The following is a 15,290-nucleotide window of genomic DNA, read 5'->3' on the forward strand; positions in this document are numbered from 1 at the left end:
GTCTAGTTAAAAAGCCTAGTGGTTTTGGGCCAAACACACCTCATTACACCTGTGACTGAATAGGAAATGATAACTTTAAAATGTATAATCTGAGTTCAGAGAACTATAGTAGTTAAAGCAATGTTCATTTTCAACTACTACAATTTTATTCAGTTTCTCTGTACCCCCCTGTTCGTTTTCCCTATTTTCCCAACATTTTGTCATCTGCAGCAGTGTGGTAACAGCTTTTCCACAAACTTGCATAACTTTGTCTAGCATAAAGTTATGAATAGTGAATTATAATACATTTGTGGGCCCCGATTAGGATAAACTAATTTTTAAAGATATGCATGATTTCCCCCCTGCCCCCTCAGTGTCGATGAACAGCCATGGTGAAGGATAATCTTTCAGTAATGAGGTATAACAGTTAAGAATATCCAATAATCCTATTTTTAAAAAAGTCTTACGTGTAGACAGTCCTGATACATTAGTTTTAACTATTTGTGAAGTTTGAGGCATCTGAATTATTCTCTTAAGATCATTTGGATAAGAAAATGCCTGACACTGAGTCCTAAACTTTTAAAAGACCCACTTTAAAATTAATTTTAACTTATTAAGTAATTTGCTTGTAAATTCTCCAAACTCATTCTATACGCAGAGAAAATGCTATAATTTTTGGAAAATACACCATGTTCTTCACACAAAAACCATGGTTGAATCCCTGCTTGCTTAATGGGTAAAATTTTGAAAAGCACAAATCCCATTTCAAAATTGACCTTAAGCACTGAGGAACTTAAGAACCCAAGTCACCTTTGGCATAGGAATTAGACTCGTAAGTGACTTGGGTGCTTTTGAAAATTTAGCCTCATACTATTTGTCCCAAAAGTTTTCAGATAGTGTCAGGTGACATAAGAAAAATCAGGCTTAAAATTAACTAACTTTTATGCCTGTCATGCATGACATTAATAAACTTAAGAGCCTTTAGGCTTTGAAGCTTGCACAAATGATGCCTATAAATCACTGAATGGCTTTACTTGCATGCGATGTACTATAATAGTCTAAAGAGGGAACCCATACTGTATTGTTATGCAGACAGTGAAACCAAAAAAGTTTCAGTGTTGCATTACAGTACAGTACTATAACCTTTCTACCTTAATTGACCTTGATTACATCAACTTTCTGCTCTTTTCCTTCTTCCTTCTGTCCGATAGCATTCCACAGCAAGCCACCAGTTTAATCTAAGCTGGGACCACAAATAATATTATGCATTAATCATAACTTTATGCTAGGCAGAGTTATGCAAGCTTTGCAAAAGCTGTTACCATATTGCTGCAGGTGCCAAACTGTTGGGAAGATATGGGAAATGAATGGGGGGTATGGAGGTACAACTATATTTTGTGAGTCTGGGAATGGTACCATATATGCCACCTTCACTGAAGCAACTGACTGATCTATATTTCTTTGAACAGCACCTGCAGGAGAATCACTGACATCTACACAGCACTTCACAAAATTGAGGTAAACAAAAAGGTTTAAATGAACTAACAACACAACCCAAAGATGCATGTGGCAGTAGGGTGACCTGATGTATTGATTTTATAGGGACAGTCCCGATTATTGGAGCTTTGTCTTGTATACCCCACAGCTACTACCCCCCCCCCATCCCAATTTTTTCTCACTTGCTATCTGGTTACCCTAGGTGGCAGGTACAGCAACACCAGATCAAACAGGAGAAGAAAGAGGAGGTGCAGCAAGAGACAATGGTACAGAGAGGAGAGACTGCAGTCCTTTGCAGCCAAATCACATCAGAGAGAAGGATCGCGAAATGCAACAAAAAACTGTTTTCCCTCTTGGAGAGGCACATCATGGTGCTGAAGAGGAGAACATATGTACTCTGGCAAACCCCTTCTATATTCCATTGTGGGTATGCATGTGCTCCACATTCCTGGAACCACACAGTTCTTGCAAGCAGTGTCTTTGGTCACTGCATGTACCCTCACTCTCCACATGCCTCCAATCGAAGAGATAAAGGGTGAAATGGACTGCCAGACTCTCCAGTTCCTTCTCTGTCATGAATCCAAAAATAATCGGAAGCGGAACAGAAGGACACCGGGTAACAAAACACAGATGGGGAACACACATCTCAAAGAACCTCCAGTTATCATAAGTAGCTTTCTCTTCTTCGAGTGCTTCTTCCTATGTGTATTCCACTGTGGGTGACTGCCAAACAGTACTCAAGGAGAAGGAGGGTGTGAGGATGCAGGTGGCAGAATCACTGTCCCAAAGAATGACTCAGCAGAGGAGTCCTGTATTAAAGCATTATGCCTCACAAATGTGTGGATGTAACTCCATGTAGATGCTTTGCAAATGTCAAGTAGAGGTACTTCTTGAAGCAATGCCACTGACGTCGCTTGTGCTCTTGAAGAATGAGGCCTAACTCCATGAGGGGAAGAGACATGTGACCGCTGACAGAGTAATATGCAGTCCAAGGGTAACCCCCACCATTTTGCATGTATTGTTGGGACTATGTTTTCCAGTGTGCATTACTTAGCACATCTCAACATTAAATCTGCCATTTCGCCACCCGATCTCCCAGTTTTGTGAGATCCGTTTTTAGCTCTTCACAGGCTGCTTTGAGTAATTTTGTATCATTTGCAAGCTTTGCCACCTACTTTGTTTACCTCCTACTTTTACAGATCATTTATGAATATGTTGAACAGCAAAAGTCCCAGCATAGATCCTTGGGAGATCCCACAATATACCTCTCTCCATTGTCAAAACTGACCATGTTTTCCTATCCTTTGTTTCCTATCTTTCAACCAATTACTGAGCCATGTGAGGCCGCTCCCTCTTAACCCAGGGCTGCTTACTTTGCTTAAGAGCCTTTGGTGAGGACCTTGTTAAAGGCTTTCTGAAAGTCCAAGTACATTATATTAACTGGATCCCCTTTGTTCATATGCTTATTGACCCCCTCAAAAAATTCTAATAGATTGATGATTACAAACCAATGTTGACTCTTCCCCAACATATTGTGTTGATCTATGTATCTGATTATTCTGTTCTTTACTACAGTTTCAACCAATTTGCCTGGTACCAAATTTCAGGCTCACTGGCCTATAATTCCCAGGATCACCTCTGGAACCTTCTTTAAAAGAAATAAATTAAAAAAATCGGTATTGCATTAGCTATCTTCTGGTAATAGGCCAATTTAAGCGATAGGTTACATAGTACAGTTAGTAGTGCTGCAATTTCATATTTGAACTCCTTCAGAACTCTTGGGCGACTACCATCTGGTTCTGGTGACTTATTACTGTTCCATTTATCAATTTGTTCCAAAACCACCTCTACTGACACAATCTGGGACTGGTTCTCAGATTTGTCACCTAAAAAGAATGGCTCAAGCATGAGAATGTGTCACATCTTCTGCAGTAAAACTGGTGCAAATAATTTATTCTGCTTCTCTGCAAAGTCTTGTCTTCCGTGAGTGCTCCTTCAGCACCTTGATCATAGAATCATAGAATATCAGGGTCAGAAGGGACCTCAAGGGGTCATCTTGCCAACCCCCTGATCAAAGCAGGACCAATCCCCAACTAAATCATCCCAGCCAGGGCTTCATCAAGCCTGACCTTAAAAACCTCTAAGGAAGGAGATTCCACCACCTCCCTAGGTAACCCATTCCAAGTGCTTCACTACCCTCCTAGTGAAAAAGTTTTTCCTAATATCCAACCTAAGCTTCCTCCACTGCAACTTGAGACCGTTACTCCTTGTTCAGTCATCTGGTACCACTGAGAACAGTCTAGATCCATCCTCTTTGGAACCTCCTTTCAGGTAGTTGAAAGCAGCTATCAAATCCCCCCCTCATTCTTCTCTTCTGCAGACTAAATAAGCCCAGTTCCCTCAGCCTCTCCTCATAAGTCATGTGCTTCAGCCCCCTAGTCATTTTTGTTGCCCTCCGCTGGACTCTTTCCAAATTTTCCACATCCTTCTTGTAGTGTGGGGCCCAAAACTGGACACAGTACTCCAGATGAGGCCTCACCAATGCCAAATAGAGGGGAATGATCACGTCCCTCAATCTGCTGGCAATGCCCCTACTTATACAGCCCAAAATGCCGTTAGCCTTCTTGGTAACAAGGGCACACTGTCGACTCATATCCAGCTTCTCATCCACTGTAACCCCTAGGTCCTTTTCAGCAGAACTGCTGCCTAGCCACTTGGTCCCTAGTCTGTAGCAGTGCATGGGACTCTTTCATCCTAAGTGCAGGACTCTGCACTTGTTCTCATTGAACCTCATCNCCTCAATCTGCTGGCAATGCCCCTACTTATACAGCCCAAAATGCCGTTAGCCTTCTTGGTAACAAGGGCACACTGTCGACTCATATCCAGCTTCTCATCCACTGTAACCCCTAGGTCCTTTTCTGCAGAACTGCTGCCTAGCCACTTGGTCCCTAGTCTGTAGCAGTGCATGGGACTCTTTCATCCTAAGTGCAGGACTCTGCACTTGTTCTCATTGAACCTCATCAGATTTCTTTTGGCCCAATCCTCTAATTTGTCTAGGTCCCTCCTTATCCAATCCCTACCCTCCAGCTTATCTACCACTCCCCCCAGTTTAGTGTCATCTGCAAACTTGCCGAGGGTGCAGTCCACACCATCCTCCAGATCATTAATGAAGATATTGAACAAAACCGGCCCCAGGACCAACCCTTGGGGCACTCTGATACCGGCTGCCAACTAGACATGGAGCCATTGATCACTACCCGTTGAGCCCGAAGATCTAGCCAGGTTTCTATCCACCTTATAGTCCATTCATCCAACCCGTACTTTAACTTGCCAGCAAGAATACTGTGGGAGACCGTATCAAAAGCTTTGCTAAAGTCGAGGAATAACACGTCCACTGCTTTCCCCTCATCCACAGAGCCAGTTATCTCCTCATAGAAGACAATTAGGTTAGTCAGGCATGACTTGCCCTTGATGAATCCATGCTGACTGTTCCTGATCACTTTCTTCTCCTCTAAGTGCATCAGAATTGATTCCTTGAGGACCTGATCCATGATTTTTCCAGGGTCTGAGGTGAGGCTTACTGGATCCTCCTCCTTCCCTTTTTTAAAGATGGGCACTACATTAGCCTTTTTCCAGTCATCCAGGACGTCCCCCAATCGCCATGAGTTTTCAAAGATAATGGCTCTGCAATCACATCCGCTAACTCAGGAGTGGGCAAACTTTTTGACCTGAGGGCCACATCTGGATATGGACATTCTATGGTGGGCCATGAATGCTCATGAAATTGGGGGTTGGGATGTGGGAGGGAGTGAGGGCTCTAGCTGGGGGTGCAGCCAGAAATAATGAGTTCAGGGAGCAGAAGGGGCCTCCGTGCTGGGGCGGGGGGTTGGGGTATGTGGGGAGAGTAGAGGCTCCAACTAGGGGTGTGAGCTCTGGGGTGGGGCTAGGGATGTGTTTGTGATGCAGGAGGATGCTCTGTGCTGGGACCAAGGAGTTCAGAGGGTGGGAGGGGGATCACGGCTGAGGGTTGGGGCGCAGGCTCTAGGCAGTGCTTACCTCAAGCAGCTCCCGGAAGCAGCAGCATGTTCCCCCTCTGGCTCCTACGTGGAGATGCGTCCAGGCAGCTCTGCGCACTGCCCCATCTGCAGCCGCCGCCTCTGCAGCTCCCATTGGCCGTGGTTCCCGGCTAATGGGAGCTGCAGGGGTGGCACTTGGGGCAGGGGCAACATGTGGAGCCCCCTGGCTGCCCCTATGCGTAGGAGCCGGAGCAGGAACATGCCTCTGCTTCCAGGGGATATGCGGAACCATGACACAGAGCCCCGGACCATGCTCCCCAGCGGGAGCTCAAGGGCTGGATTAAAATGTCTAAAGGGCCAGATGTGGTCCCCAGGCCGTAGTTTGCTCACCCCTGTGCTAACTCCTTTAGCGCCCTCGGATGCCGCGCATCTGGCCCCATGGATTTGTGCTCATCCAGTTTTTCTAAACAGTCCTGAACCACTTCTTTCTCCATGGAGGGCTGGTCACCTCCTCCCAGTGCTGTGCTGCCCAGTGCAGTAGTCTGGGAGCTGACCTTGTTTGTGAAGACAGAGGCAAAAAAAAGCATTGAGAACATTAGCTTTTTCCACATCCTCTGTCACTAGGATGTGCCTCACTCATTCAGTATGGGGCCCACACTTTCCTTGACTTTCTTCTTGTTGCTAACATACCTGAAGAAATCCTTCTTGTTACTCTTAACATCGCTTGCTAGCTGCAACTCGAAGTGTGATTTGGCCGTCCTGATTTCACTCCTGCATGCCTGAGCAATATTTTTACACTCCCTCCCTGGTCATTTGTCCAATTTTCCACTTCTTGTAAGCATCTGTTTCACTGTTAAGCCAAGCTGGTCGCCTGCCATATTTACTTTTGTTCCTGCAACCTCAATAAGGATTCTTTAAAATACAGCCACCTCTCCTGGACTCCTTTCCCCCTCATGTTATTCTCCCAGGGGATCCTGCCCATCAGTTCCCTGAGGGAGTCAAAGTCTGCTTTTCTGAAGTCCAGGGTCCGTATTTTGCTGCTCTCCCTTCTTTCTTGTGTCAGGATCCTGAACTCGACCATCTCCCGGTCACTGCCTCCCAGATTCCCATCCACTTTTGCTTCCCCTACTAATTCTTCCCTGTTTGTGAGCAGCAGGTCAAGAAGAGCTCGGCCCCTAGTTGGTTCCTCCAGCACTTGCACCAGGAAATTGTCCCCTACACTTTCCAAAACTTCCTGGATTGTCTGTGCCCCACTGTATTGCTCTACCAGCAGATATTGGGGATGACTGAAGTCACCCATGAGAACCAGGGCCTGCGATCTAATAACGTCTATTAGTTGCCAGAAGAAAGCCTCGTCCACCTTATCCCCCTGGTCTGATGGTCTATAGCAGACTCCCACCATGACATCACCCTTGTTGGTCACACTTCTAAACTTAATCCAGAGACTAGTTTATGGTGTGACTTGGTCACCTCTTGTAATGATAGTTTTAATGCATCTGCATTTTAATGCATCTTTGAGCTAGCCAATGATGGAAGAGGGGGCAGCACTTTCTCATCTGTTGATGAAGATGAGAAGTTGGTCTGGAGGTTAATCTCCTCCTCTTACTCCTCTCCTAAGTGTTCAGGGGCCTCGGACACCCTCAATGCAGCAGCTGAAGGAGGGTGTCTCATCAGGCCCTAATAGGTCAAGCTAGAACCATGGTAGGCATGGTGTTTATGTGCCTGCCAAGGGTCCCAGTAAGGCCACTGAATGGGCCCAGGAGGTTGGTACCACCGCTGCCCCTACCAAGGAGACGTGGTGTCAGAGGGGCAGTACGGCTGAGGCCCATTTTGGAAATGGGTACCATAGGGTGAATGAGAGGAATGACAGCAGACTATGTCCTCTTGCTCACTGTGACTCATCACTCAAAAATGGGAGGGGAGGGGGGCATGGCATGATGTCACCGAGTTTGGAACTCTGGGCGGATTCATTACCAGGTAGAGGTGAGTCCAGTGCGTCAGACACCAAAAGGTCTGTCACGTACCAGAAGTCCAACAATGCCACAGTCTGTTCTGGTAGCGGTTGGCAGTGCTGAGACATCTGCATCAAAGGAGTTGGCAATGCTGTACTTACTGTGCAGTCCGCCAGTGCCTGGCGTGCCAAGACGGTACCATTGTCAATGCCTGCATCGAAGGAGCCTTACCCAGGGTGGATTCTCTAGTTTTCTTGCGCCCACTCAGTACCAGTGAATCTTTGCCTGTGCCCATTGGGTCCTTAGGCAGCCCAACATATTCTATCAAGTCAGTACCATGTGAGCTCTGGATACCAGATTTAGACAGCTTCAGTGCCATCAGTACCTATGATTCCAAGTGAACCGGAGATAGTTTTCAGCTTGGTGAGGACTTGCTGTGGGGATTCACAGCCCTTTTCTTAGAAGCCTTGTGAGACTGGCTCATGGATGACTTCTTAGGCTCACCTCTCTTAGATGCAGAGGGTTGTGGTGAGAATTCCCACTGCCCAGAGTCTTGGAGTGGCTCTGAGGACAGTTGGAGGACTGCTTCCATTAGGAGAAGCTTGAGTCTCAGTTCTCTCTCTTTCTGGATCTGGGTTTCAATTGTTGGCATAAACCACACTTGTTTGAGATGTAGTTCACTCCCAGGCAGCAAATGCACTGAGAATGTCCGTCAGTCACTGGGATAGATGCTTTGCAACTGAGACACTTCTTGAAACCCAGTGAACCGGGCATATCCTGTCTGGGAGGGGAGTGGAGGGAGAGAGTTTGTTTTACTTCGAAGTTTAAAGTAAAGTGTTGTGGTTTTTTGGGGAAAAAATAAATAAAAGATAAAGGAGTGAAAAAAAGTTCTAAAAGATTATAGAAACAATTAGCAATTTATAGAAGGTAAGATCCGCTAACAGACAGCTAAAGCTCAGTCTCTAGCCATGGGCGCTGAGAAAGAACTGAGAAGGGTTTGCCCACACAACGCTGGTTAGCTTCATGGCAGGTGGGTGGGGGTGAGGGGAGGCAGCACATGCACAGGCTGAATGGACACTGCCACCAAAATTCTCCAATCAGCAGCACAGGGATGCAGACACCTTCAATGGAGCACCGACAGGGACACTACTCAAAGAAGAATATAGGTTCTACCACAACAGTCCCATGCGTGAGTGTTGATGCCTTACATACCACCTATATTTGTGTACAGTGTCAGAGTGTTCTAAATGAACAATGTTTTAGGAGTTTATGATTTTTTTCAATGTCTATACACTGTCCATAACTAGAAGAAAATTCAAAAGAATGACAAAATTTGAATTTGTGAAAATTCCACCAAATGGGTCTGTATTTATGGACTTTAACTCCCTTGAAATTAGTTTTAAAAGGTGTTAGACCTGCTAGATAGCTTGGCTGGAGTAGAAGTGCCCTTTCAGGAGAGATTTCTAAAGCAATCTTAGAAATCTTGCTTTACTAGTAGAGGGCAGAGGCTTGATGCCTTATGAAAGTGATGCTCTAAGAGAAAGGGATAACAAAATAAAGTCATGCCTCTTTGCTAGTGGTGTGAACGTATCTTTACATGGCTTTGTAGGACAGAGTAAGAGTTTGAACATGCTAATAACAATCCAAAATATATGAGAGCGAGAGAGAGAGAGAGATGGATGAAAAATCATATAGCTAGAGGCACTAGCTCTTTTCACTTATGTGATCAGGGAAATAGGGTGTAGAAAAGCCTGTGGCTTGTTTTAAATATCTGAGTTCCTTTTAACCAAGACAATGAAACATTCTGCTAAATCCCGGAGAAGCTACTCTACATTATGGATGAAATCAAATGTACAAATCTGTGCACTGTATTATAATATGTAGGCTGACAAAAAAATTACACTAGGAAAGAGATACCTCCAATTTGCTCTTCTCGACAGCAGCTTGCAGAGAAGGAGAAGGTGCCAAAGGCTGAACAGCATCAGAGGAGGACATCTGTACAAAGCAGATGAAAGGGATGAGAAAGGAACCATGGCAGATTATCAGAATTAACAGACTATAGAAAGAGCAAAGGAACATATGATTTCATTTCCCCCCCAAGATACAGAAGCACTTTGGGGAGAAAAAAATCATACAATATAGAAAAACAAGGCAGGCAAGACAATTGCATTTCGGTCTTCTGAATTTTATTAATGCTATTTCTGAAGGAAGAGAGTTTGTCAGGTAACAGTGAATGATTTATAATGAAATACACTAGAATATAAAAATAAGAAAATGAACCTGGATAAGATCACAGAAAAATAATTAGGTTTCATCCACTGTTCAATTTTATCCAATGTGACTGTTGAAATATTAATGTCCTGAAGCATGAAGACATGTTGTCTCAGGGGGGAGAAAGGGGGGAGTGCATTTGTTCTTGTTCACTATAACAGAATATTTATTTAAAGAATACAGCAAAATAACCCTGGAAGTTATACATTTAATTAAAGTTCTAATGAACTGCTCTCTATTTAAGAGCATGCTAAATAAAAGAAAACGCTGTCAGTTTCTACAAAGCAGCATCCTAGCAGTCGGCTGCCAGACCTATTATGAAGCAATTTTTATACATTCCTTTCTAAACATTAGTGTGCACGACCACTATTACCAGCACTGTACTTCCAGAATTACCAAAGGCATTATGAGACAGTTATATACACCACAGAGGCAATTTACACATGAAAATGGGATTCGTCTAAAAGCATTTTCATACATCTTCCTAACCCATTTCTTTGGGTGTACTTGATCACTTTAATAGAAGCATTATCCTTCTATTCCCTTTATAGAAAAATGCAACTGAAATATGTTTACTAAATGTGCAGTAAATCTTCAGAGCTATAAAACTGACAACTCTGTATTTCCCTATATCATCATTAGTACCCACAAGGAAAATTTAAAAATAAATGGAGCTATTACAGCACAGGTCTTTACGTACTGTCAAAAAAACTGATTATTTAGATATGCAGTGTTGTTGATCCCAGAATAAAAGAGAGAAAAGGTGGGTGAGGTAGTATCTTTTTCTGAACCAACTTCTGTTGGTGAGAGAGAAAAGCTTTTGAGCTTACACAGAGCTCTTCTTCAGGCCTGGGAAATGTATTTTCCCGCAGCTGAAGAAGAGCTCTGTGTAAGCTCAAAAGCTTGTCTCTTTCACCAGCTTGTCTCTTTCACTTTTATTGTCGGTCCAATAAAAGTTCTTACCTCACCCACCTTGTGTGTTTAATATTTACATGGCATTCTTACCCCCTTTTTTTTTTTTTTTAACTTAATAATCTTTAACACAGCTTCTTACAATATAGCTGAAAACTACAGAGAAACCCCTTCTTACATCTTTAGTGTTGCATGTTTGTTATAGAAGATTCCATGAGTATTATAGTTAATTTATGTATATTTTGAACATAAATATTCACTATCGGTATACATAAAGGCCCTGGAAACGTGCTTTTGCTCTGAAGGTTGGTGAATGAAGTTCCAGAAAAGGGGTTTTGCTTTTTAATAGTGTGTTTAGTAGTTTCAAGAAGAAATTTCACACTGGGTTAAACTTGTAGATGAGAAACATTTATACAAAAAAGTGACTTGGTCAGTATTTTTCTGCTTTTACTTTGTTATAGAATCTACTAGTGTTACAGTAAGAGCTACCTGAGACTCTCCCCATGATAATGCAGTAAAATTAATCTTATGCTTATAACTTTGTTGCTATGGAAACAGTGAAATATCCAGCATTTTGACTTTACCACATTAATTTCTAAAATGAAGAAAGGGGGATTATTCAATTCATAGCCTTATTTGAACACTGGTAAAAGATTTGGTAACTAAACATAGTAAACTACAAACTATTTAAAACCCAGTTAGTCAAGTCTTTAGTCTGATGTGTAAGTCTTCCATAATTTACTAAAATAATTTAAAATCTCATTTCAGCTGTGCTTTCTGGTTCCTAGACACAAATTGTTTTCAATTCCCTCACACATCTGTCTGATGCAGAATGTGGGTTAGAGGTTTTTTTTTCCCCTTCTCTTTTAATTGCAAAATAGGAGTTTTCTACATCTGAAAGTCTATTAAACAAATGATAATGGCTATTGGCCAGGCAATATCACACATTCAAATGATGCAATAGCGATCAATGACTTTTTGAGGCCATATCATCTATACAATAAACATATTGCAGCATTAGCCCACTTGCTTCACATGTTTGTTTCCTCGTTTGCATACCATCTGTCAAAACAAAGATATCAGAAAGTCAACAAAAGTTGTCCATTGTGACCGTGTTTCTTCATTCTTTGGCAAGATTGTAGGCTGACACTACATTAACTGTATCCAAGCAGGAGAGGAATGCCCAATATATTTTAACTCCCAGGTCAAGCTAGCCACGTATGGTATGTACTTGTAATCCTGTAAGATGCAAATAAGGCCTATGTATAGATCCTAGGTCCACTCAGAGAAGCTGACTTCATAATGCAAAGCCCCACCAATGTATGAAATGCCTAGAGTATAGTCCTGTCCATCTTTCAGTGTTAACATCTTGGTGACCAACACTCTTCCTAAAAATGGAAGTTTAAGATGCGTTATTGCAAATGACGGTTTAAAATTTATCATCTTTCAGTCTGGTTTCTATCTAGGGACTGTCAGTCTAGCTCAGTGATCACCAACCAGTGAATCGTGATCTCTGGCACAGTGTGGCTGCAGATAAGGCAGACTCCCTGCCTACTCCAGCCCCACACCGCTCCCAGAAGTGGCCACTGCAGCCCTGCAATGGAGGGGGTCTCCCTCTGCGTGCTGCTCCTGCCTGCAAGCACCGCCCCCACATCTCCCATTGGCAGGGAAAGCTGCGGGGACAGTGCTTGCCAAGAGGGGCAGGACACGGAGCCACGTGCCCCTTCCCCGCCCAGGGGCCACAGGGGCACATTATCTCCTTCCGGGAGCGGTATGGGAGTGGGGTAGGCAGGGAGCCTGCCTTCGCCTCACTGCGCCTGCTGCCAACCAGGAACCGCTGGAGGTAAGTGCTGCCCCAACCCCCATCCCTGAGCTCCCCTTGGAACCAGCACCCAACACCCCCTCCTGCACCGCAACCCCTTTCCAGAGCCAGCACCCAACACTCTGCCCCAGGCCGGAGCCCCCTCCTGCACCCCAACCCCCTACCCCAGGCTCAGCCCAGAGCCACTTCCCACACTTCAAACTCCTCGGCCCCAGCCCAGAGGCCGCAACCCCTCCCAAACGCCAACCCCCAGCCCAGCAAAAGTGAGTGAGGGTGGGAGAGAGCGAGGGGGGGGGGCGGCGTGAGCAGGGCAGGGTTTTGGGGGAGGATCCTGGGTTGCCCTTAGATTTAAAAAGTGATATTGGGAATAAAAAGGTTGGAGACCACTGGTCTAGCTGATCAACCTAACAAAGAGCTCTTATTACAGAGAATTAGCATGGTGGAATAACACTAAATGGTCCCAGATCCAACCAGCCACAGAAACACTCAATGGGAAGGAAGTCTCCATGGCATTCCTGGTCCTTTCCCTCACCTACTACTTCCTACTCTCCTGTGCCCACAGCACCCTGGACTCGAGAACCCTCTTGCATCCAGAGAGTTCCAGGCCTTCTTAGTCCAAAGTCGAAACCTGCACATTTATTAATCCTGCTTTTAATTCACCTGTTGATCTTGATCTACTTGTGACTAGGCAGCAATCCCTGTGTGTGGAACTATTCTTCAGTTGTTTCAAGCTTATTCACAGAAGGAAATCTCTCAAAAGGTGGACTGAGGCAGTGGGCTGTCACCACATCTTCCTTGTAAGGTACTATTGGGTTTTTATTCACTACTATTATTATTCAATATATATATTTGAAGTCTTCAGAGAATACTCCTAAGTAATGAGCTGAGATACCATCAGTATGTTCAGTTCTTTGAGGACTGGCAAACTAATATCTAGATATTATGGTGATAGGAGCTTTGGAAACAACAGCCAACACAGCCTTGTTTGGCAAGGGTTGAGTGATTTATGTTTAGCCCAGATGAGACAGTGATACCAGCAGGTGGGTAGGTATGACTATTCTGAGAAATGTGTGGATGACTAATTATATTGTTACAGAATCCATGAAGCACACATTGGCCATCAGTATCTAGAATAACTGATGCTTTCTTAAATTTTAAAAAATTACACAGCTAATTAAGTACTTATTCGTCCTACATTTCTTAAAAGGCAATTGAAATCAGTTGGATCCTCTCTTATCTGTCTTCAATTTTTATCAGGATTACATCAAGGAAGGGCCTTCAGTTTGGGAGCCATTTATAGATCTCCCTATTCATATTTCAGACATGTCTGTCAGATTTCCACTGTACATGTTTTCAAGGATTTGTGAATGGTCTACTAGAACCAGTTCACTTTCAGCAATTCAAGCGTCCTTCTCCCAACCCCATTAGCTCTTCCTTTTCAATCTCCATTTGCAAGATTTGTTGTGCTTACTGGACCTTACTGGTGTATTTCACAGTGCATCAGATGTTCTGCACAGGATACTGTAGTAAGGAATTTAAAAAAAAAATTACCCAAAACATTTTTGCATCTAAAGAAAATTCCATGAAATTAACCTTTTACTCATCATCTACCCTTATAACGAAGATTTCTTGGTCTACTAAAAGATCCAAATGAATAGGAATAAGAGTGAATGTAGTAGAGCACACTATATTTCAGTTTCTTTCTTTGTGACTGTTTTCATTTTTCTCTCTAGCTGGAAATACAATCTAATAACCAGGACAAACAGATTGCTTTGAATTGAAACTACAGTACTGCACAGTTGTTCTACCATCCAATTACAGGTTTACCGCTCAGGTGAAAAGTGTATAATAAAAAACTTACAGTACTTACCCTCCTTTTACAGTTTTGCAAAGATCTTTGCAATACACCTTGAACTTACTTAATAATTTTAGTTCAAATAAAATAAGCTGGAACTTTAAAATTTCATTATGGAAGTGAAAGATTATTTTTTTATTAAAATAAAAAAGGATTAGAAGGATAAAGATTTTTACAGTATCTTGTAGGATTCTGCTTGAGTTTTAAACTGACATTATACTGACCAAGTCTAGTGATGATCCTGGGTGGAATAAACGAGGGCAATATATAGCCATACAAATGGCTATTTCTAAACAAATAGCTATAAAAATGGACATATAAAGGAACTATGGCAAAAGCTTTAATTAGCTGTTTACAACTAGTTTCTTCCATTATTTTGAAAGCACATGCTGTATTTTGTTTTGATTTGTTATTTTGCAAAAATAATACCAAGTAAGAACCCAGCAACATCAAAAGTATCACAATCTTTTATTTAACTCTTCTGATATCGACTGTTAGCCAGGTAATTCATACACCAAGTAATCCATAAATTTATCTTTTAAACATTTATCAAACCATGGATGGACCTCATAAGACCACAGAAGAACCCTACCAAAAATGCTTTAACCACCTAATGTGGAGTTAGGAGTTGAACCGAACAAGAGTGCCCTCTAGTGGCCATTTTACATATGCAGAGTTAATTTACAGAGAAAAGATTCAGAACTAAACCTAGAACGCAAGTAAAACCTGTTAAATTTTAACTTGTTTCTAATTGATTATTTTCTGCAATTAGACTTCTCCTTTGGCTGAATGATTAGTTCAGGCTTTTGAGATATTTAGTAGTAAGAAAATTAAATGCACCTTTGCACTACTAAAATATTTTATTATTTGCTTGGCAGTAGTGGATAGAATCCCAATTAGGTCTCTATTGCACTAGGTGCCACACATCCACAACAGTAGACCCAAACTGCTTACAATCCTTAAACGGTTATTCACCTTCTCGTAAC

At 42.9% G+C, this 15,290-nt stretch overlaps 1 protein-coding gene across 2 annotated transcripts in view; it reads right to left on the bottom strand.

Annotated features, from left to right (window-relative positions):
- SMAP1 (small ArfGAP 1) overlaps positions 1 to 15,290 on the bottom strand; it is a 175,203-nt gene that overhangs the window by 117,513 nt on the left and 42,400 nt on the right. For both annotated transcript variants that reach the window (XM_034766216.1, XM_034766215.1), the window contains one exon: positions 9,362 to 9,439. In XM_034766216.1, coding sequence (XP_034622107.1) covers positions 9,362 to 9,439 — 78 coding nt within the window. The remainder of the gene's footprint in view (positions 1 to 9,361; positions 9,440 to 15,290) is intronic.

Source organism: Trachemys scripta, chromosome 3 (genome assembly GCF_013100865.1).
Source record: "Trachemys scripta elegans isolate TJP31775 chromosome 3, CAS_Tse_1.0, whole genome shotgun sequence".
Taxonomy (NCBI): Eukaryota; Metazoa; Chordata; order Testudines; family Emydidae; genus Trachemys; species Trachemys scripta.